General features: G+C 39.3%; 1 protein-coding gene and 1 long non-coding RNA gene across 2 annotated transcripts in view; one reads left to right on the top strand and one right to left on the bottom strand.

The window, feature by feature from the left end:
• LOC122667468 (copper-transporting ATPase PAA1, chloroplastic) overlaps nucleotides 1-24,255 on the bottom strand; it is a 52,377-nt gene that overhangs the window by 27,454 nt on the left and 668 nt on the right. Inside the window, exons 3-5 of the mRNA XM_043863742.1 lie at nucleotides 17,352-17,505; nucleotides 1,236-1,310; nucleotides 792-1,069 (exon numbers count right to left, since the gene is read on the bottom strand). Coding sequence (XP_043719677.1) covers nucleotides 792-1,069; nucleotides 1,236-1,310; nucleotides 17,352-17,505 — 507 coding nt within the window. The remainder of the gene's footprint in view (nucleotides 1-791; nucleotides 1,070-1,235; nucleotides 1,311-17,351; nucleotides 17,506-24,255) is intronic.
• Nucleotides 1,721-23,479, top strand: LOC122667469. The gene is made up of 3 exons (XR_006333800.1): nucleotides 1,721-1,846; nucleotides 4,271-4,276; nucleotides 23,466-23,479. It is a non-coding gene; the product is annotated as an uncharacterized LOC122667469 (long non-coding RNA).

Below are 24,255 nucleotides of genomic sequence, written 5' to 3'. Positions count from 1 at the left end.
TCATTTGTCTCTTTTCATTTTCCATCTCATTTCCCATCCCTCTTTTACCCATTTTCTCAACCCCCCCCTCTTTTTTTTTGTTTAGACCTCAGTTTTCCCCACTTTGTTTTGTTTTGGATCCATGTAGCCGACCTCATTAAGTTGGGATAAGGCTGAGTTTGTTGTTGTTGTTGTTGTTGTATATCCACAACCTTAACGATGTCTTCCAAAGGATCATTCCATAGAGAGATGACCTTGTTCTCCTACAGGAAATGCAAATGATTAGTTTTAAGCACACTGATCTTCTCACAGCAGCTCAGTGTTAGGATGGGCTGACAAAATCCATTGGAATTTGGAGGGTACTGCATACTTGAATGTAATGGAGATCATATCACAAACAAACTAAAGACAAGGAATAGAATCTAGCAAGCTGAAAGACAATAAAACTTAGACCCATAGTTGGTATCATGAAATGGAAATTTTTGCGAAACTTAATTCAAGCTGCCAATCCACAAAAGCATTGGAGGTGGGGGACAACAGCCACAACAAATGAAAGCATAGATCAGCAAATTTGAGAACCAAAATTGATAAACATTGACCATACTCATAGACCAATCTTCAACTTCCATCTGATCTGAATTTTCTTTTGAAAACATGCAACAAAAAAATTTATTAAAGGACCATGAAAAGTACACCAGTTAAAATCCAGAATATCCGGATCAAAACATATAATTCATGAAGTCTTAAACCAATATTCATCCAGTGTTAACTGTGAGCTAAGCCCACAACAACATTGAAGGATTGTAAAATACCAGTTTGGGTACTAACGCAGCAATGGAACTGACAGCAAAAGATGATAAAGCCCCGAGACCAACTAAAGTGTTCATGTTAGGAGACCCCCTAATCAGGCTTTTCAGACCATCTAGGATAAGTTGGCGGCCAGGGCCAAGTAAAGTAAATAAAGACAATGGCAGATGAAATCCTGTGGAGTGAAATGCATGGATCCATGAAGCATTAGCTCCAAAGATATGAGACAGATGACCAAAGAGGCATACAGCGCACAATGCCCATGAGACAGCGAGGCTCCGACCTGTTAAAATTAGTAAAGTTAATTAACCTGCACCAAATCTGACAGTAGCAGAAAGCTTTATTTCATATATGATGTTTGAAAAGCTCCATAAAAAGGTAATGGAGAATCCCAGAAAAGTCATTATTTCTAGATAGTATCATCATATAAAAATTAGCAAGAAGCATACCACTTTCTTTTAAACGATTACGTTTTTCATCCATCTTTCTTTCGAATACTCTGTAGAAATTGTCTCTTGTAGAATCTGCACCAACGGAAGCACTTAGGACATCTATATATATAATTCAGTAAGAGTGAGAAAATTTGATTTTAACCACATTACAATGGAGGATGCAACAATTAGCATCCTCTAACTTCCCTGACAATGTATAGAGTAAAAGCGGCTCATAACAAATTGTTAACCAGAAATCCAGATTCTATCTGAATTCCTATCCGTTTGCTTGTATATTTTTCCAGATAAATGGATATCAAATACGAACTCAGACAATTTTTCTATCTCAACAATGATCAAATAAGAGTTCAGATATTGTGTTATCCGATCCACTATTTTGGCTCCATTTATAAACCCTCAATATTTAAAACAAATAAATAGATGTAACAGATTATAGAACCTAATGTCATTCAAAGATAAGGATTTTATTAACTTTAAAATTGCGTATGACATACTAACTTTAAAACATGAAGGTACATCTGCAATTTACAGGGCACATATAATTAACTCTTACCCTCTCCCCGTCTTCTCGGTTTCCTTATGCTTCATCTTTCTCGGCTTTTCCTTGTGTTGCCACCGGGAGGTTGAAGTTTGGAAACCTGTAAGCTCGCTTGCTCTCTCTCTCTCTCTCAAATCCTTGTTCCAGAGTTGCAATATGTTCAAGTGAACCCAAGGGATTTTTTCTTTCTCTTATTTCATTTATTTTCTCTCTCTCTCTCTCTCTCTCTCCCCCCCCCTACAGGAGGATTGGATTTCTTCATTTCAAATCAATTTCTGGGCAAGGGATAGAAACTTCGAGGTTGAGACATACTGGTTGAGGCTTTTCAGTTTTATCATCAAAGCCAAAGGTTTCTATATTTCTATCAGAAGTGATAGAAGTTGACCTTGGTCATATCATCCCAGAGCCACAAGCCCAGCTGTCCTAGGCTGGACGTCCAGAGGGATCTCCGATGCCTTTTATGGTTGAGTTGCTTCATGAATATTAGCCTCATATGGCAAAATTCACAAAATAGGAATGGCTTCATGGAAAGGACATATAATTTCTCCATTTTTTTTTTACCTTTTTTTGTTTTAAAGTAATGATTCATAGATGTTTTGGAATTGGAGAATTCGGAAAAAATGATTGTTTTATTTTGATGTAAGAGAAAAACAAAATTTATGAGGTGCTATGATGGTTCATCGATTCTGGGTGCAAAAATTGTGCTTTATGACCTTATCTGATTTCACTTATTTTTCTTATGCAGTATATATTAATGATATTTATGTTCATTAGCGAGATCTTTGCTAAGCCATTGGAATAAAGAGAACTAGGGAAGAACCTATGCAGTATAACAAAAAATCAGAAACATGAACAGATTTGCTGGAATCACATATCAAATCTGATACATTCAACTGTTCAAGGAATGTTAGTCTTCAGGTGAATAAATGATATCCAGAAAAGCTGTAATCTTGAGATCGGTTAACAGCATCGATCCAGAAGAATGTACTCAAAAGTAAGAAATGTCCCTCTCAAAACCAAATCCTCCAACTGCAGCTGATGAGCCCCACCTATTGAAGGATAAATTATTTAGTAGACTTGACTTTAGAACCTATGTTTCTATATCTAGAGTACTGAAAGGAGATGAACAAGAAGCTTCCAACATACAGTGAGTCACGATGAAATGGAAAAACCCAACAGAACAATGACATACCATCCAGCAGAGATGCTGCTTAAAACAAATCCTTAGCATCCTTAGGAAGGAATTTCTCCTACAATAGCTCCTTGACCTGTCAATTACCCACCAATCTTCACATAAATCACATGAAAGCTTGATATGGTATTTTTGACTCTCCCATCAAGATATGTGAGGGAAACTTGATCCATCACTTGATTGAGATGCATAAAATTTTGAACTTATTTCTTTAAGTTCAAAATGTTGATAAAACAGGATTGAGCACACCTTGGTCCAATCAACTAAAATTTCAACTTCTTCAATAAGAAATCATGCTTACGTTAAACTCAAACGCCTTATACAACTTATAAGTCTGCTTGCTAAATATGAAAGAGTCACCAGACCAAGAAAAAAATGAGCTCTACTGCAGACAAGCAGACGTTTGCACAACTGGTACTACATGAGAATTCATACTCATACACCCCCCCCCCGAAAAGGAACATTTACCAGCACAAAAAATAAAAGGAGAATTCCAACCACAATTTGCTTACCTCTTGGAATCTTTAGTGATACAATTCAGTATAAATCATGAAAACAGATGAAAAGATCCAGCATTAATAGAGAAGAACAAGTCCCCATAGACTATAACTGCAGACCTCAAATTTGAAGAGGAAACGAGGGGTGGGCAATACTACAGTCCAGATTCTATGTATTCATCAAACATGACAACGTCAAGCTGTCTTAGTGCAAATGCCGTTCACAAAGAAGACCCAAGAAAACATCTGGTTTTGATTTGAAACCACAAAACACTTGTCGACCTCCTTTCAAATATTAAAAATAGATAAAATAGCAAGGGGAAACCAACCTGAAGCATGTCTAACCCATCAGTGATTATCTCGACTGAAATCCATGGATAATGATCGTCAAGAGAAAATCCTTCCTCCCCCCCCCCTCCCCCCACACCAAAAAAAAAGAAAAAGGATCAAAGTTTTAAGAGAGAATTGAAGGCAAGAAACCAACCCCAAAAAGGGGGCAGGGGAACCTCTGTTCTTCCACCTCTTGGGGGTCGAGTAGGCCTTTTTTCTGAGATAAGGAGTCTAACCACCCAACATAGACTGGTGGTCTTGGATATGTGCCTTAGTACACAAAAGCGTAGGAGAAGGGAATTTATGTACCCTAAGATAAGATGGTGGAGACTAAAAGGGGAGTCCCTAGGCACATTTACTGAAAATGTGGTCAAACAAGGAAAGTGGGACTTTGAGGGAGACACCAATGTGATGTGGAATGAGATGATTACTTGTATTAAGAGGGTTGCCAAAGAAGTTCTAGGGGAAGCAAAAGGTAAGTGTCAAGCCCCTACGGAAACTTGGTGGTGGGATGAGGAGGTCCAAGTGGCCATCAAGACCAAGAAAGAGAGGTTTAAGACATGACAGTGGACTAAAGAAATAGAAGGTAAAAAGAGGTATATTGAGGCCAGAAATGAGGCTTAAAAGATGGTAGGGTATGACTAGGGCGAAGAAATATGAAGAGCTCTATATTAATCTAAGCACTAAGGAAGGGGAAAAATCAATTTATAAAATAGCTAAAATGAGAGAAAGGAACAATAGAGATTTTGACTAGGTGAGATGTATAAAAGGGGCGGATGGAAGAGTGTTGGTAAGGGATGAGGACATTGTGTGGAGATGGGATGAGTATATTTGTGAATTAATAAATGGAAATAGTTCAAGTATGACTGAACTGGTTAATTGCAATATTCATCAACAAACCATACATTATAGATATGCACGAAATGTGGGTGGGGCGGAAGTTAAAGAGGCCTTAAGAAAGATAAAAGCAGGCAAGACACTAGACACAGATGAGATCCCAATAGAAGTGTGGAAGGCCCTAGGAGTACGTGGGGTATATTGGTTAACCAAGTTATTTAACAAGATTATGATCACAAGGAAAATGCCAGATGAATGGAGGAGAAGTATTGTAGTTTTGATCTACAAAAATAAGAGTGATGTCCAGAGCTGTAATAACTATAGAAGCATAAAACAAATGAGTCATACTATGAAACTTTGGGAGAAGGTTATTGAAGCTCGTCTGAGAAGAAGAGACTCATATCTCGAAGAATCAATTTGGTTTTATGTCAGGTAGATCCATGACAGAAGCTATCTACCTACTGAGGAGGCTCATGGAAAGATGTAGAGTTAGCAAAAAGGATTTCCATATGGTCTTTATTGACATGGAGAAAGCCTATGATAGAGTCCCTAGATTTGATCTGCCATGTTTTTGATGTTGAAGTACTGTTCATGTGACACTGTTCACGTGAACAGTGATTTGGTTGATATGTGTATCTTCTATTTTCCTAGTCCTAGTTTCTAATTATGTCAAGTCCTAATTCTACTGTGAGTTGTTAGTCTTAGTTTCAGTTTGAGTTGTTAGTTCTAGTTCTTTTCCTATTGTAACTTGGAATCCTATCATGATTAGGAATTCCTAATCTGATTAGGAGTTCCCCTTTCTATTGTAATTTGAGATTATAAATACAAGCATTATGAGGGAGACTGATAAGTTTAACAGTTCTCTCCTCTTCCTCATCTTCTTCTCTTTCTCTCTTCTTCCTCCATTCTCGGTTCTGGTTTTCTTCATCTATATTCTCTAACATGGTATCAAAGCAGGCAGGGGTCACGGTATCGAGTCCCCCTGAGAGCGGGCAGGTGTTTAAAAATTATTTATCCACCCGTGTTCCCCTTTGGATAGTCCGCCGTGTTATAACTCCTGTATGATATACATATTATTTCCTTCCTTTCCTATAAGGTCGGCCTTTTAGAGGAAGCGGTTTCAATATGGTATCAGAGCTAGGTTACCAGTGACTGATTCTCTCCAAGACTGCTGTTTTGAGAGTCGATTTTAAATTCTGGTTTAAAAAAGGAAACCCTAGTTCATAGAGGAAGACGAGGAACTAGGGTTTCACATACTGGTTTTGATGACAGCTGAAATAGTGTCTGAAGATCATACCTGAAGTTGGGTGAGCATCGATTACTGAATCTGGCTGCTATTAATTTCTGCTGAAGAACTAATGTTGTGCTCCATCGATATGTATTTGCTGCTCTATTCCGCTGCTATTCTGCTATTGCAAGTTACGATTTATTTCCTTCTATGGATTGCTGCTATTTGCTGATCTGCTGTCATTACTCGATTTGCTGCTGAATCAGCAATTTTACTGTGCTCTGTTTGTGGCAGTAATAGTCGATCAACATAATCGAGTTGATCCTGTTAGTTGCATCTTCTTTCTTCCCGCGGCTTGGGGTACCATTACCTCTCTTGGAGGCGACCCAGTATACTGAGTTTTAGGTCGAAACTCAAAGGGAGTTATGAGATATGTCCTTGAAATCAGACCTGAAACCATAACTACCGCTTTATCTGGTTTCAGGAATTTTTTGTTCAACCTTACCTTTGTTATTCAACTTTTTGTTGCTTGCATTCAAGATGGCATTGTGTTGCGATTCTCCACCCAAAATTTCAAGGTGATTAGCGGTCGAATGGAGAAGTTCTCTCGATATACGCTGGTTCCAGTTCTCTGCCTTCTCCTTTCTATCAAGAGGTAGGAGATGACTCCCCCTTACATGTCTTTATCTAATTTCTGTGATTCCATGTATGCCCCTCCTTATACCCTTAATTCAAACATATTCTTTAGTTATTGCCCTTCCTAGTTTGTCCCCTTACAATAATTTTAATTCCCATCATGTCCCATTGCCTCTTTAACTACCAAATTGACCCCTTGCAAATTCTGGTTTATTACCAGATTGCCACTCCTCCCTTAAATTTGGCCTTGCTTATGCATATATATATATGTATGAATTTCATTTAAATTACAATTCTGCCATTCCCCTATTTGACTACCCAATTGACCCTTGAAAATTCTGGTTTATTACCAGTTTGCCCTTTGGCTTGGATTGTATTTAAAAGTGGATTTCCACCAACTTACAGCCATGCCATCCTTTTTTTCAACACCGTTCTCTTTCAATAATTCTAATTCCCTTCATATCCCATACCTTTGGTATTTACCCATTACACCTTTGGAAACTTCTAGTAAATTACAATTTTGCCATTCCTTCCTTTTTTTATACCCATAGCACCTTTGGAGAATTCTGGAAGTTTATACTTTTGCACTATCTCTGACATAATCTCCGTTATTTGTCCATGTGTACTACTACACGTGAGGGGGGGATTATGTACAATACACCTGCAGACATTGCAGAACGCAAAACTTGCAGGAACATTGGTGCAAAACATAGAAGATCAGTTTTCTCCACCATTGCCATTGGGTATCCTTCGTTATTGGGTTGAGTTTGCCGTAAGGGGGAGATTGAAGTATTGAAGAGTATTGAAGATATTTGGTTGTTGCCTATTTGAGGACTTTCAGTTGGGTTGATATAGTGTTTTTCCGCTGCCTAATTCAGCTCGTTTCCGCTACTTGCTGCTCTAGTTATTTAACTTCAAAATTTTATGTCATTATGACAATCTGAGATTCATCACTGGTTAGCTATTGAAGATCGTTAAAAGCTGCTGGAAGAAATTCTAGTCCCGGTTTGCTGATCATGTCTGTCCAGGTTTTGAAGATCAATTATTTCAAGTTCTTGAAGGTTTATTTGGGAGCTACATTCATCTGTCAAGCTGGATTCTACTGCAACTTAGTTTCTTCTCATTTTGTTCAAGTTGGGCATTGATACCTTGTATGCGCCAACTTGAGGGGGAGTGTTTGCATTATTATGGAGTTCTTTTTTTTCCTTTTAGTTCAAGCTGGATCTTCTTTCTTTACTTATTTGTATAATCCAGCTTGAGGGGGAGTGTTGAAGTACTGTTCATGTGACACTGTTCACGTGAACAGTGATTTGGTTGATATGTGTATCTTCTATTTTCCTAGTCCTAGTTGGAGTCCTAGTTTCTAATTATGTCAAGTCCTAATTCTACTGTGAGTTGTTAGTCTTAGTTTCAGTTTGAGTTGTTAGTTCTAGTTCTTTTCCTATTGTAACTTGGAATCCTATCATGATTAGGAATTCCTAATCTGATTAGGAGTTCCCTTTTCTATTGTAATTTGAGATTATAAATACAAGCATTATGAGGGAGACTGATAAGTTTAACAGTTCTCTCCTCTTCCTCATCTTCTTCCTCTATTCTCGGTTCTGGTTTTCTTCATCTATATTCTCTAACACGAAGAGAGGGGTATCGAGTAAATATATAGATGTAAATAAAGATATGTATGAGGGTGTGGTGAGTAGTGTGAGATCTGTGGGAGGCCAGAGCAAGGAATTCCCAATTATGATTAGGTTACATCAAGGATCAACCCTAAGCCCTTATTTATTTGTGCTTGTCATAGATGATTTAACCAAGAAAATCCAAGATGAGATACCGTGGTATATGCTCTTCGCCGATGATATCGTTTTGGTGGATGAGACAAAAACAAGGATTAACACTAAGTTAGAGATGTGGAGATCAACCTTGGAAACAAGAGGCTTTAAGATTAGTAGATCAAAGACGGAGGATATGATGTGTAACTTTGCTATGATGGATAATGACATGGTGAAAATTGAGGAGAGAGAGATACCGCCAAGTGACTTTTTTAGAAATCTGGGGTCTATTATAAACAAAGAAGGTGGCATAGATGAAGATGTTTCACAAAGAATTAAAGTGGGATAGTTGAAGTGCAGAGGTGTGACTGGAGTACTATGTGACCGACACATTCCTTTAAAACTTAAGGAAAGTTCTATAGGATTGTTGTCAAACCAACTATGATGTAAGGGGTGGAATGTTGGGTAGTCAAGAAGTGCTATATAGCAAAGCTACGTGATGCAAAGATAAGGATGCTAAGATGGATGTGCGGCAAAACTAGGAAGGATAAAGTGAGGAACGAACGTATTAGAGCTGATGTGAGAGTTGCTCCGATCAGCAACAAGCTCCGAGAATGTCGCTTGAGGTGGTTTAGCCATGTGCAACAGAGGCCTAGGGACGCCCCAGTAAGGAGTGATCTGATCCGGATTGAAGGAGCTAAAAGAGCTAGAGGCAGGCCTAAAATGACCATAGTGTTAGGTTTTAGAAAGGAAAGAGAAGAAGGAGAAGAAGAAGAAGAAGAAGCTCTAGGAGAGCAAACACGGTTTTGGTATTGTGTGTTATGTCTAAAAAATAGAGACTAACAGGTTTATATTCAAAAGAATGGATAATTACAGAGAGGCCCCTAGCTTTATACAAATAACATACAGAACATAAAAACATGTGGATATGTACAAATAGACCCCCTGAAACTACTATTCTTAACACTCCCCCTCAAGCTGGGTGGTATATGTCATACATGCCCAGCTTGTTCAACAGACAATCAAAATGATGAGAACTAAGGCCTTTGGTGAAGATGTCGGCCACTTGTTCATTTGTCTTCATAAAAGGAGTGCAGATTGTATTGGATTCAATCTTCTCCTTGATAAAATGTCTATCAACCTCAACATGCTTTGTCCTGTCATGTTGCACTGGGTTGTGGGCAATACTTATGGCTGCCTTGTTATCACAATATAAGCTCATAGGTTTAACAGTCTCAAATCCCAACTTTTGAACAAGTTTCTTCAACCACAAGATTTCACACACTCCATGAGTCATGGCTCTATATTCTGCCTCAGCACTCGATCTAGCCACCACAGGTTGCTTCTTACTTCTCCAAGTAACCAAATTTCCACCAACAAACGTACAATATCCGGAAGTAGATCTTCTATCAGAAATAGATCTAGCCCAGTCAGCATCAATGTATGCTTCTATCCTCAAGTGACCATTCCTAGAGAAGAGAAGACCTTTTCCAGGGCATGACTTGAGATATCTGAGAATTCTGTAAATTGCATCAAGATGTCCCATTTTGGGTGCATGCATAAATTGACTTACCACTCCAACAGCATAGGCTATGTTAGGTCGGGTAAGGGAAAGATAGATCAGCTTGCCTACTAATCTCTGATATTTCTCAGCATCGACAAGAGCTTCACCACACTCTTCCCCTAGTTTGTGATATTGTTCAATAGGAGAGGAGACTGGTTTACATCCTAAGTATCATGTCTCTGTAAGCAGATCAAGGAGAAACTTCCTTTGACAAACATTAATCCCTTGCTTGGATCTTGAAACTTCAATACCCAGAAAATACTTCAAAGGACTAAGATCTTTGATCTCAAACTGCCGAGCTAAGTAAAGTTTAAGCTTTGAGATTTCAGCCTCACTGTTTCCCGTAACCACAATGTTATCAACATATACAATGAGGGCTGTAATAGTGCTGCCCTTCTTTTGTATAAACAAGGTGTGATCGGCTTGACTTTGGGTGTATCCATTTTGTAGGATAGCTTGTCGAAACCGCTCAAACCAAGCCTTAGGAGATTGTTTGAGGCTATACAGAGCCTTCCTAAGACGACAAACCTTTCCATTTCCACTAGGATGCTTGAACCCAGGAGGAGAGTGCATGTAGACCTCTTCTTCTAAGTCACCATGTAAGAATGCATTCTTTACATCAAGCTGGTATAATGGCCAATCAAGATTTGCAGCCACTGATAGAAGTACCCGAATGGAGTCATGCTTGGCCACCGGAGCAAAGGTTTCCTGATAATCAATTCCATACACCTGTGTATATCCCTTGGCAACCAACCTTGCTTTATACCTCTCCACAGTGCCATCAGACTTGAACTTGACTGTGAATACCCATCTGCAACCAACAGGAATTCTCCCTGTGGGAGTTCAACAAGATCCCAAGTGTGATTCTTCTCAAGAGCCACCATCTATGTATTCATTGCTTCTCTTCATTTTGGATCAGCCATGGCCTTTGCTACATTCTTAGGAATAGGTATGGAGGAGATAGCCATAGTGAAGACAACACCTATAGGGGAGATAGAATCATAGGAGACAAACTTGGCAATGGGATTAGTACAAGCCCGAGTTCCTTTGCGGTGAGCAATAGGAAGATCTAAGTCTAAGGATATAGGAGTGGAGGAAGGTATACCTGTCTCAATGGATGGAGGTTCAGGATGAGGAGACGAAGGAGGATTTTGGCAGGTCTTCTTTATAGGAAGCCATGGAGGAGGATCCCTCTTTTCCTTTGTATACACCAATAGCTCCCCCTGTTCTCTGTCCACCTGTGCACTCGGAGACTCCCCCTCAACAACAGTATCGTCAGAACTTTTCTTTCCCTTGTCAATCTGAAATGGGGAAATAGGGACAAGAGAGGATAAAGGAAAGGATACAAACTCAGGAGCCTCTTCAACCTCACGACCACGAAATGAACTCTCCCCCGGAAGAGGTGACTGAAAATAGGGGATGGTTTCAAAGAAAGAAATATCTTTGGAGACAAGCCACCGACGGGTAGGAGGGTGGTAACATGTGTAGCCTTTTGAGGTAGAGGAATACCCAAGAAAGAGGCACTTCAAGGACTTAGGATCCAATTTAGTGCGGGCAAATTGGCTAATATGGACATAGCAGATACAACCAAAGACCTGTGGGGGAAGAGAGAAAGAAGAAGAAAGTGAGGGTAAGACCTCCAGAGGTACTCGAAAGTTCAAGACACTGGAGGGCATATGATTAATAAGAAAGACAGCAGTGAGTAAAGCATCAGACCAAAAGGTTTTTGGAACATACATGGTAAACCAAAGAGACCGAGCCACTTCCAACAGGTGGCAATTTTTTCGCTCAGCAACCCCATTTTGTTGGGGAGTATCAACACAAGCCACCTGATGGATAATGCCATGGTCAGAGAAAAAAGTTTCCAAACCACCATACATATACTCGCCACCTTTATCGGAACGGACAATCTGAATACGAGTGTGAAACTGAGTAAACACCAACTCATAAAAATTTTTAAACACGGTATAGACATCACTCTTTTGTTTCAAGAGGTAAACCCAAGTAACCCGAGAGAAATCATCTATGAAAGAGAAAGTAGCGGAAGCCACGTAAAGAAGTAACCGGGGAAGGACCCTAAACATTAGTGTGAACAATGTGAAAAGGTGAAGAAGATCTATTGCTAGTAGATGGATAAATTGTCTTACAACTTTTTGCAAAAAGACAAGGTTCACAATGAAAAATATGATTAACAGGAAAAGAGGTAAACAAATGTGGCAACAGTTTCCTCACAACAGCAAAAGAGGGGTGTCCCAAACGACGATGTGATGCAAAATGATCACCAAATAGCGCTTATTTCTTTAGAAATAGGCCTAGGGTTGGGTTATATCCATGTTGGGCCTTTGTTCCCAAGGGGTTTTTATGTAATAGGCCACTTTAATGAGCCTAAACTAGGGGTACTTAGGTTACATACGGGATTAGCCCAATACTTAGTTATTTTACGTTTTTAGATTGAACCGGTTTAGATTTGGTTGCATCCAAGTGGTTCAATGGGTCTAATTTAAGTGAAGTGTTCCTATTGGTTAATAGGTTCTTTTATCCTATTGGCTAATATGGAATCTTCTTTTAATTAGTTGTTTTTAAGTTAGATTCTTTTATTTTAAGTTAGTAGGGGTAGTTAGGACATTTTAGTATTTTAAATCAGTAATTTGACTTTGATTAGATCCCTTCCACGATTTAAGTGAGGAGGAGATTTGATTGTATGAGGATTTGGCTTAGGCCTTTAATTATAAATAAAGGAATCGTGGGAGGTTCCCCCACACCAGATTTGAATTTAAAAAAAGAGATTTTCGTGGCTGCTTGCTGCTCCTTGCTCTCCAAGAGTGTGTGCATCCTTGTGGGCTTATCAAGGTGGAAGGGTGGGTGGAATCCTGCGACTCCTTACGCCGTGACGGCTGGGAGGGTCTCTCTTCGAAGGTGATTTCATCCTTCATCCCTCAATTTACTGCCAGTGGAATCCTATGGTGAGTTGAGATTTAATTTTCTGTTTTAGCCTTCCTTCTCCTTCCCCAATCAATTCCTCTTTTATTTTCTGTTTTGATTCATAAAACCCTAGTTCTATAAAACCCTATTGAAACCCCAAACCCTAAAATCCCTCTTCTCCTTTAAACCCTAAAAAACCCTAATTTTCTGCTAGGACATATTCAGCCATCAGAAAACCTCCCTGCTGCAGCCGCCCCTAGTCCCTCTAACACTCGACCTTAACCCCTGCCCCTGAATCCTACTGTAAACCCTAGTTTTGGCTATTTTCCTAATTTTAAAAACCCGAAACCCTAATCCTAATTTCTGCAGGAATTTAAAACTTATTCAAATTCAGATATTTTTATACCATTATGACCCTCTAAACCTGCAGATTAAAACCCTATAAACCCCATTCCCAAATTCCCATCCTAAACCCTAATTTTGCCCTAAAACAGCCCCTACTCAGTCCTAAACAGCAGCCTTGACCCAAGCTTGATTCCAATTGGCTCCTAGTAGGATTATCTCCTATTCTAGGACTACATTACGATGCCAAAGCAAAATGTCCTCCTGTGTACGTCCGCCATCTTGCCAACACACGTAAGATTGAGCCTTCGCAACAGGGGGGACACAAGTGTCCAAAACATATAAGCCATCTGCTTCACGTCCACTGCCAATCACCCTCTTCGTCACCAAATCCTGAAAGAGACAATGAGTAGGAAAAAAAATGACAAAACAGTTTAAAGATTTAGTTAATTGGCTAACTGAAAGAAGATTCGTAGCAAAGTTGGGAACATGAAAAACAGGCTTCAAAGGGATAAGTGGAGTAACTTGGACATCTCCCTTACCCGAAATGGAAGAAAGGGAACCATTAGCAATTTTTACCTTGTCTTTTCCAGAGCAAACAGAGTAGGAATTATAAAGTTGAGACCTACCAGTCATATGATCAGTGGCTCCGGAGTCAATAACCCAGGGAGTGGTACTGGGCGAGGTAGAGACCTGTAAAGCAGTGGAAGTAGTGGAAGTAGTAGAGGAGGAACCATGCAAGTGGGCTACAATGCGGCGAAATGCAGTGATGTCTTCCCTGGAAAGAGAGGATGGATCAGGCTCAGGCTCATGAACTCCAACGTGGGCTTTAGGCCCATTCTTCTTCGGTCCTTTCTGTCCCCCTGATGAAGCAGAGGATGGTTTCCCATAAAGATCCCAACAAAACTCCTTCTTATGTCCAGACTTGCCACAATAGTCACAGGAGAATCAACCCCTTCCAAACCCCTTGGTAAGGGAAGTACGATCTTGAGGAGTGGAAGAAACAAGGGCAGAGCACTCAACAGTGGGAGTGGTCTCCATAGCACCCCTACGGGTCTCCTCACTCTGTAGATAACCACACACCTCCTCCAGGGAGGGGAGACTTGGTCGGCCAAGGATCTGGACCCGTAAAGGTTCAAATTCAGGGTTAAGACCTCCAAGGAGGAACAAGACCCTCTCCTTCTCAAACAGCTGATGCACTTTAAGCTCATCAACAGGGCACAGCTGGAGGTCTCTATAATGATCATACTCCTCCCACATTCCTACAACCAGACTATAGTATTCAGAGACACTTGTCCCCATGGCGCAAGCTGACAATTTGTTGGAGAAGTTGATAAACCTTGGTAGAGTCTCCCACTCTATCATAAATACGAGCAACACCATCCCAAATGTCTTTGGCAGTCTCCTTGCTCATAAACCTTCTTCCAATCTCTGGCTTCATTGAAAAAATAAGCCAAGTCATCACAAGGGAGTTCTCTGTTTCCCATTTGGAGTAACCTGGATCCAAGGAGGGAGGAGCCTTAAAGCTCCCAGATATGTATCCCAAGTTTCCTCTACTCCGAAGAATAAGTTTCATAAACCGGGAACAATCCAAATAATTATGATTGTCAAGCTTGACAATGGGAAGCTGAACATTGGGATTCTCATATGAGGGTGAAGGGGTTAGAGGCAAGGCTGCTACAACAGTGGGAAACTCAGATGTCTCAGAAATTTCTGATGGAGGTATGACTGTATCTCCATGTTTTTCACCCATTGTGACTTCAAGGCAAGCAATTAGGAACCAAACAACAGAAGCAAAAAACAGAGACAGCAGCAAAAACAGAGGTAAACCAGTACAGAAATCCTTAAAAAGCTTGTAGAGCTTCAACCAATCATCAAACAGCAACGGAGCAAAGAAGAAGAACCTTCCTTACCAAAAAACGACAGGGTGTAGCCCAAAAAAAACCCCCAAACCAAACTTTAGTGAAGAGCTATTTCGGATCAGTCCCTCTAGCTGGCGGAAAAAACTGCAGAAATGGCCTGGCCGAGATTGGTTTCTGATCCTTAGGAGCTTCCAAGATGCTTGAGAGGATTCAAGAGGAAGAAAGAGCACTTCCAAACGAAACTAGAGCACCTGGTCATTCATCATTCAGGTTGCAGACAAGAGAGAAATTGATCTGAGAAGGAAGGCTAGGTTTTCCTTCAAAGAAACTGTTGTTCTCCTTCCAAACAGCCTTCTACCACCTTTAAACTCCAGGAGCAAGTTGCTTTGATACCATGTTAGGTTTTAGAAAGGAAAGAGAAGAAGGAGAAGAAGGAGAAGAAGAAGTAGAAGGAGAAGAAGCTCTAGGAGAGCAAACACGGTTTTGGTATTGTGTGTTATGTCTCAAAAATAGAGACTAACAGGTTTATATTCAAAAGAATGGATAATTACAGAGAGGCCCCTGGCCTTATACAAATAACATACAAAACATAAAAACATGTGGATATGTACAAATATAGCCCTGAAACTACTATTCTTAACACATAGGTGAGGTTGTGAAGAATGATATGCATAGCTTGGGTCTTGTGCCAAGAATGACCTCAGATAGAGCCTATTAGAGGGCAAGGATCCATATTGTCTTTCCTCTTAAATTCATTTTCCATTTCTCACTTTTCTTATCTCATTGCTTCATTTTTATTCTTTATTCCCCTTACTTTCGTGTTGCTTTGTGAGGACCTCAATTTTCCCTACTTTGTTTTGAAAAGGATCCAGGTAGCCAACCCCATTTAGTTGGGATAAGGCTGAGTTTGTTGTTGTTGTAAGATTTTCACCCAAATTCTCTGAAATTAGAATACCAAGGAACCTTTTATGTTTATGTATAAGTAGGAATCAAAGTGGTGAAGTTCTTGAAATCTATTCCTGTTTTGTTTGATTTGTTAATCAAATCAAATTAAATTGGAAGATTTTATAAATGGAAAAAGCTTTGCGAACAATAGAAAGAAGAAGAAGACAAGATATGGGAAAATAGAAACCCTGCATGTGAATATAAAGATTACACTAACTAGCAATGGCTGTCCCATAAATGTTCCTCATAAAAGACCAACTATCTCATTGATCAACCTTGAAATCCCAAATCCCCAAATCCCCAGGAATTAAACTCCAAAGCCCAAGACTCTCTCAAGTAATGAGAATGATATATAGGTCTCCTTCTACACCAAATTCCCAAATCCCCAGGAACAGAAAATCTTAGACCCCGTGAAAGAAATCAAACCTCGACACTGACAACATCACCAACACTCAGGTGAGGCAAATCTTATTCGACCTTGACTTTCAGCAACCACCGCAGAAAGTTTTTCCCTATTCGAGCATTCTCTAGCATGGTGCGGTGGCATCAAGAATACCATCAGTTCTGGCTCCATAGATTAAATGAGTCTGATCCCGGATTATATGCAACAAGCAAGCAGTGAAGTTTAAAGCATAGGTTTTAAGGTTTTAGGACAGCCTTTGTGCTGAAGTAGTGAATGAGTTGTTGGGTGATTGGATACTTATAGGAGAGTATGAGCAGTTTAAACAGGTGAATATGTTATTAGAGATTGGATAATATGGAAGGATACCAGGCTATCAGCTCTTAGGCTGTTCCGGCTTTGTCACTGCCAAAGGTATTCTCCAAAAGGGACCCAAGAGACACATTTGGTCAGCTAACAAACCATAGGTCAGGGTTGTACATGCCAAATAAAAATATTCATGCAAAATTAAGTAGGCCTGGTAGTGTCATTTCAAGTTTATGTAATATATTAATTTTTGAATGAATAAATTTATTAAAAAAAGAACTAAAGGGTTGATTGTTGGGTTTCTCCCTTGGTCGACATTAACATATCTGTTTCTGTAAATTGACAATTGACATAACTACTTTATAAAAAAAATAAAAGACAATTGACATAACTACCTGACATGCCAAAGAAATGTTTAAGTTGCAAGATTAAAATGTTATATGTCAAAATTTCTAGCAAAACATTGGAATTACTATACTCCAGTGGAAGTCGATGAACGATCTAACATTTAGAGTACTTGCACCACATATGCCACAAAGAAGATATCTCCACTTTGAAATATTAATGTTTGGTGACAGAGAAAATCAATTTTGCATTTTAACAATTGAATAATTAGCATATAAATTTCAACTAAAGAGAGAGATGAGAGAAAGAGAGTAATATGATATCCGTGGAACTGTTTAAGTGATAAATTAATGGGTGCAAAGATGGTTTCCAACAGAAGTACCAAGATACAGTAAATTCATACCTCGGAGATTGGACTTAAACCCGCAATCAGTCAGATGCTTTGCAAGAGTCTCTCCTAACTGTTGTTGCCAGTTCTGGGAAACCTTGGCTTCTACTACTGGCCATATAATTGCTGTCTCAGTTGCAAGATTGACATTGGCAGAAGACACCTGGGGCTGGTCATATCAAATACATACAACATCATTGCTGTTGGTATATGGGATTGTGCAGCAAAAGATTGATAAATGTTACCAACAGCAAACCAAGAATAGCCAAAAAGAACCAAATAAAATATAGAACCATCAAAATTATTCATAACTGGATATGCCAAAGGTTCTCTTATGGCCTCAGGGGGCTATCCTTCTTAGTTTTCAACAAAGGTACATTTCAAACCAATCTTACAAGTACATAGTTTCATGATTGATGATAGTACACTTCTAATGGAACACAATGTATTAGGCATCCAGTTAGGTCATGGAAGCCCAACATCAGGAGTTGGACTTTGATAAGGGTAAGTGTTATTGCTATACCCTTGATGGTTGTTAAGTGTTATAAAGTGTTACCACTATTCTAAGGGTATCTTTGGTAGTGTGTAGTGAATTAAGGATAATACTGTAATTAGCTGGTTTAAGTTGTCCTTGTAATTACACTTCACAATTACTATTTATAACGCAATATCGGTATCGGCAAAACATTCTACTTGGGTGAGAAGGCCGTTCGGAATGCCTTATCGTTCATTCCTATAAGGCCGCATGGTAGGGGTGATAATGTTTTCTGATCTGCCTCTTCTTCGGGCTTGTTTAGCTCCAAAGCAGCTTGAGACTTTATCAGATCTCATGGACCCATATCTCCTTGGCGCAAGTTAGTATGGTTCAAAGGCCACATTCCTTGTCACAAATTCACTATTTGGTGGGCCATCTCTAACTGCCTCCCAAAGCAGTCTTTTCTCATTCACCATCAGTTTATGATGTGGATCATCTCTTTTTTGCTTGCCCTTTTTCCATTTCCATTTGGAAGGGGCTTCTGGCAAAATGTTGGTCTCTGACCCATAGGATTCTTTCGTTAGCAAGGGAATGGATCTGGGTGGATATCCTTCGCCGACAAATCTCCTTGTGATGTTGTTGGCAAGTTAGCATTTGGTGCCACTATCAACCATATCTGGATGGAACGCAGTCTCAAAAGATGGTCCTCCAACTCCAGATCTTGCAGCAAATTTGGGACTCTATCTCCTCGATATCAAAACCATACTTGCTATTGTTTCCTCTAGTTGTAATGATTCCCCAAGGAACAGGCATATTTTTGTGTCCCAGGGTCTGTCTCTCTCCCTTCTTCAGCCCTCTCCATCCTCCCCCTAAGGGGTGGGCTTAGTCTGGTTGTATTTTATTTCTTCTTCTTTCCCTCCTTATTCTTTTTGCCCCCCCCTTGTATCTCTTCTACCCCTTTTGGTAATGAATTTTTTATTCATACAAAAAAAAGGCGAGTTAATCATAAAGGAACACATCATTGTTTTCACGCTTGGAAACTAATCATTTCTTTCTTTCTTTTCCCCTGATCTGCTACAGAAAGGATTAGTATTAATAGCAATATGGTAGTACTGTACAGGTTTTGAAACTTACAATAGGGTCCACAGATTGTGTGGAAAAAAAAACAGTTGTTCTCTCCTTGTTCCTTTATACAAAAGGAAAAAGAAAAGAGGAAGAATAAGGAAATTAAGCCTCTGCAAAACACAATTTTCCATTCCAGACATTGTGACCATATTCACATTCCATTAAACTCAACCACGATCAGCCTATACCGAGCAATGTAGAACATAACTTCAGTAAATCAAGTTTTTATCTTCAAAGGTTCTTCAATTCTTTTCCCTGGATAACCTATATTATAGGATGTGGTAGTTACCCCTTATGAAACAGGCATTTCCCCAAGATTAATTGTTGTCCGATGCTGCAACTGCCTTTAAACATTTACAGGCACAGCGAATTTATTCCGAGCAGGCCTAGATAGTAGCTCCATATAGCTGTAGTGATTTTACAAGGCAAAAATAGATGATTAGAATTGTCGACATCCATAAAACAAATGACAGATTTACGTGCAAGCGGAAACCCTCTTTTCTGTAATTTGGTTCTGTAAGCACTGTGTTTAAGGCTACCACTCAAATCAAAGCATCTACCTTTCTAGACAAGCTGTACACCAAATGTTTGGAATGCAAGCACCACCTTTAATCTAATCCCTTTCACCAGAAATTCGTAATAGGACGCACTGTAAATAACCCCAGCTTTCTGTAATTGTTGTGTGGTCAGCATACCGAAACACTGGACTTTTGTGAGCATTGTGTCTTCGGCAAGCAACGCAAAGTTAAAAGTTCACTCCAGTGGTTCATCGGACCAAGGGTACAATGGATTACCTTTGGGGTCCTGCTCCCGTTCCATCATAGGGTGGCTATCGATATCTCTTGACCTCTATCAATGATTTTTCGAGAAAAGTATGGGTGTATTTCTTGAAACACAAAAATGATGTCTTTGATAACTTCAAATAATGGAAGACATTGATCGAGAAGCAGATCGGAAAAAAAAAAAAAGCACCTAAGAACGGACAGCAGCATGGAATTTTGTGAAAATTAGTTCAACAAGTTTTGCAAGAGTGAAAGCATAGTGAGACACCGCATTATTATAAAAGCACCACAACAAAATGGAGTTGCAAAATGGATGAACAAAACTCTCTTGGAGAGAGCATGTTGCATGTCTCCAACATTTGTCTCTCCAAGGACTTTTGGGCTGAAGCACAATTAACAATACTAGTTATTTGGTGAAGAGGTCTCCATCAACTGCTATCAAGTGCAAGACTCCTAAAGAAATATGGTCTAGTCCTCGTGCTGATTACTCTGTTTTGAGAGTGTTTGATTGTCTTGCATAAGCTCATTTGAATGATGGTGAACTTGAGCCAAGGGAAAAAGGTGTTATTCTTAAGCTATGCATCTGGTGTGAAAGAATATAAAATGTAGTGCTCTGATCCTAAGTTAACTGGGTTTCTTATCAACAACGATGTAAAATTTGACGAGTCTCCAATGCTACAATAGCAAAAGGAGTCGAATAATACAGGAAAAGACCACAGTGTCAATAAAATGGTGGAGTTGGAAGTTGAAACCAAGGATATAAGTATCGGTATCGGGTATCGTATTGGTCGGGAGATTTTAAGAGACGTATCGTATCGTATCGGAGATACGTATCGACCGGTGCAGAAACGCATGAAAATGATCAAAATACACATGGAAATACCCTTTTGGACAATAAAAACAATATAAACATGCAATTTGTGTCATATATCATGCATATATACTAAGAATTGTGAATAATCAATAACTAGACAAGTGCGGCACATTGAAATTGTTATAAAAGATTAAAAGATGAAATTTCTTACATGTAGAGTCACTCTATTGCCATGAAGAATGTCGGGGTGGATCAAAGTCATGTCTGTAAGGGTCTTCAACAATAGGAGCGACTAGGATGATGTTGTGTACTGACCGAACATATACATTAGCATTTGTTTTAAATTTTAGAAGAAAATTAAAAAAAAATCTTTTTAAAGAAGCAATTTTCGGTTTTGGGTAAAAAATGCAAAGAAACATGGATTTTGAACTCAAATCTTTGTAAATGTATACAAAGAATGCAATACTAAGTTAGTTTAACATATTCCTTTTGAATCATAGCAAAAAAAATACCAAAAATCAAAGATTTAAACAAAAGAATCAAGTTTTTTTCAAAAAACCTACCTTTCCCTTGAAGAACACCTTTTGATTTCGAATGTGGGCTGTTAGATGCAGCAAATGATGAGATTTCACCTCCTTTAGGATCGTTTTTGGCAAAGGAATCAAAGCCCTCAACAAATCTTTGGCAAAAACCAAGTTTAAAGATGTTTTTTGATGGGTTTCTCAAAGCTAGAACTGGTTTTTTTCCGCCAGCCTGCTCCTGCTCGAGTTCTTTGTTCTGAGAAGACTTGGGCCCATGTGGTTTTTAAGTTGCCGATACGTCTCGATACGTATCATTATTTCAAAAATAATAAAATAATGGTTTAAATCATGTCTCGTCTGTATCAATACGTATCAACCGTATCGTATCGTATCGATATGTATCGGTCGATACATACCGATACATTCGAGACATTTACATTTAAAAAAAAAAAAGATACGTCTCGACCTGTCTCGTCTTGGCCACGACCGATACCAAGACGTATCGGCCGAGACGATACGATACGCTCCGATACTGAAATCCTTGGTTGAAACCCCAAACGATCCACAACCCATCCAAAAGGTGCAGGAAGATGAAGAACAACAATAGAGCGTCACTACTGGAAGAGAGAAAAAATAAGTCAGACCACCTCAGAGGTATGCAGATTTGATTGCCATTGCGTTGACCGTAGCTCAGAATGTTGATGGTCAAGAACCTTAGATGTATCTGAGTCTGCTCGATGGACTATTGCTATGGTTGAAGAGATTGTATCTCTTCACAAGAATCATACTAGGGAAATGGTGAAATCACATAAAGGCTAAAAGATTGTTGGTTACAAATGGGTTTTCAAAAAGAAGAAGGGACTTTAGGGGTTGAAGATTCAAGGTTTAAGGCTCACTTAGTGGCGAAAGGCTATACCCAAAAGGAAGGCATGGACTTCAATAAAGTATTCTCACCTGTTGTGAAGCGTAGTTCCATTCGTGTGTAACTTGCCATAGTTGCTCTATTTGACTTAGAGTTTGAGCAGCTTGAAGTTAAGACAACTTTTTTATATGGAGACTTGGAGGAGTATATTTATATGTAATAGACAAAGGGGTTCACTATTTAGGGAAAAGAATACCATGTTTGCAATTGAAGAAATCTATGTACGGCCTGAAGCAGTCTCCTCGACAGTGGTTTAAGTGGTTTGACACCTTCACGGTCAAACATGGTTATTTTAGGATTATGAAAATTGTGTGAGGAATCTAACAAATAGCTATTTTGTATACTTCTTGTTGTATGTTAATGACATATTGATTGCTACCAAAGACATGTTAGAAATTAACAAGTTAATGACTCAGTTGAGCAGTGATTTTGAGATGAAAGACTTAGGAAGAGCCAAGAAAATTTTGGGTATGGAGATTTGCAAAGGCCGACGAGCAAGTAGATTGAACTTATCTCAGAAAAAGTACACTGAGAAGGTGCTTGAGCATTTCGGTATCAAATGTCGAAGCCCATAAGTACCCGGCTTACTACTTATTTTAATCCTTCAGTTATTATGCCGCCTCAAACTGAAGAGGAGCACATGTCTTGTGTTCCTTATGCTACTACAGTTGGCAGTATAATGTATGCTATGATGTGCACCTGTCCGAACATTTCACATGTTGTTTGTCAATGTGGTCAGTAGAATACATAGGACAACCTGGCAAGGTTCGTTGACAAGTAGTGAAATGGATATTCCGCTACTTGAAGGGCACTACAGATATTGGTTTCGTGTATGATAGGAGCATTGATCCTAGTGAAAGTGTTGTCAGTTTTGTTAACTATGATTATGCTGATGATCTGGACAAAAGATCTCTGATAGGATATGATTTTTTCTCTTTGGTTGCACCATTAGCTAGAAGGCGACTTTACAGTCTATAGATGCCTCGTCTACTACAGAAGCTAAGTACATGGTGGAAACGAAGGCAGTGTAGGAAACTTTATGGTTGAGAGGTTTGTTTGGAGATCTGGGCTTACAACAAGATCAAACTGTTGTGTATTGCGATAACCAAAGTGCCATACAATATACCAAAATCAGATGTACCCTAAAGAAACAAGCACATTGATGTTAGAGTTCACTTCATTCAAGATATAATTCTCAAGGAAGTATCACGATGAAGAAGCTCTCAACGGCAGAGAATCTGATAGACATGATGATCAAGCATATTCCAATAAATTTTAAGGACTACTTGACTTGATTGGCACAAGTAGCACTTGAGATCTTCATTGGGGGCTGAGATGGAGATAGCTAGAGAAGATTGTTTTGGAAGAATTCAAGCCAAGGTGGAGAATTTTAATAAATGTGGTGGCTTTGAATTGTGCAACTACATAAACTAAAGAGAAATTAAGGAGGATGCGTGTCAGCAACCACAATCTTTGAAAAAGGAGGGGAGACTCTCTCTCTCTCGGATGTTGCATGCCCAATTAATGCAGGCATCACATCTCTTTTGACTCATAAGAGGACAAAGGTGGTTGCAACTAAGGTGCTGACAGAAGATTACATCCACAACACCAAAACGTGCACGAAGGAGCGTTGCTTCGTGGAATGCATAAATAAAAAACACATGGGGCCCATGGTACTGTTCATAATAGTATTCACAACACTATTCGTGAGTCATTATCCACTCAGGCTCTTTTATATAAAAGGGAAGGGATAGGACAGTTCTAAGACAGAAGAAAACCTTCTCTAATCTCTTATAATATTCCTCTGAAAGAGTTAGAAAGAGCTCATTGGGTGTCTATGAGTTTTGGCTTAGTGGGAGAGTGTTCTGGTATTCTCCATTGTTGATAGTATAATCTTCTTGTTGTCTTCATCAGTGGATGTAGGCTAAAAGCCGAACCACGTAAATCTTCCTATGTCTTGTGTGTTTGTTTAACGTCATATTTCTCAAGCCACTAAGACCCATACTTAGAAGGCTTCCACTACAACCTGGTGTTTTCACTACACAATCCTCCAACAGCATTCAGATATTGTGGATGCTGTAACGTAAGTGGACAAAGGTACAGAAAAGGCCGTGAAGGGTTTGGCTTGGTGGGGAGAATGCTATTCCATGGCTCTCTTTCCACCCTAATAAAATCTCTCTTGGGGGATAAATAATAACTTGAAGCGTAATACGTATGAATAATTGAATAGCAAAAGAAATATAACAGTTGGCAACTTCTGTGGCAAAATTTGATGGGGAA

The sequence above is a fragment of the Telopea speciosissima genome, chromosome 7 (genome assembly GCF_018873765.1).
Source record: "Telopea speciosissima isolate NSW1024214 ecotype Mountain lineage chromosome 7, Tspe_v1, whole genome shotgun sequence".
Taxonomy (NCBI): Eukaryota; Viridiplantae; Streptophyta; class Magnoliopsida; order Proteales; family Proteaceae; genus Telopea; species Telopea speciosissima.
The sequence above is the reverse complement of the archived record's forward strand: the minus strand, read 5'-3'. Positions and strand labels throughout refer to the sequence as shown.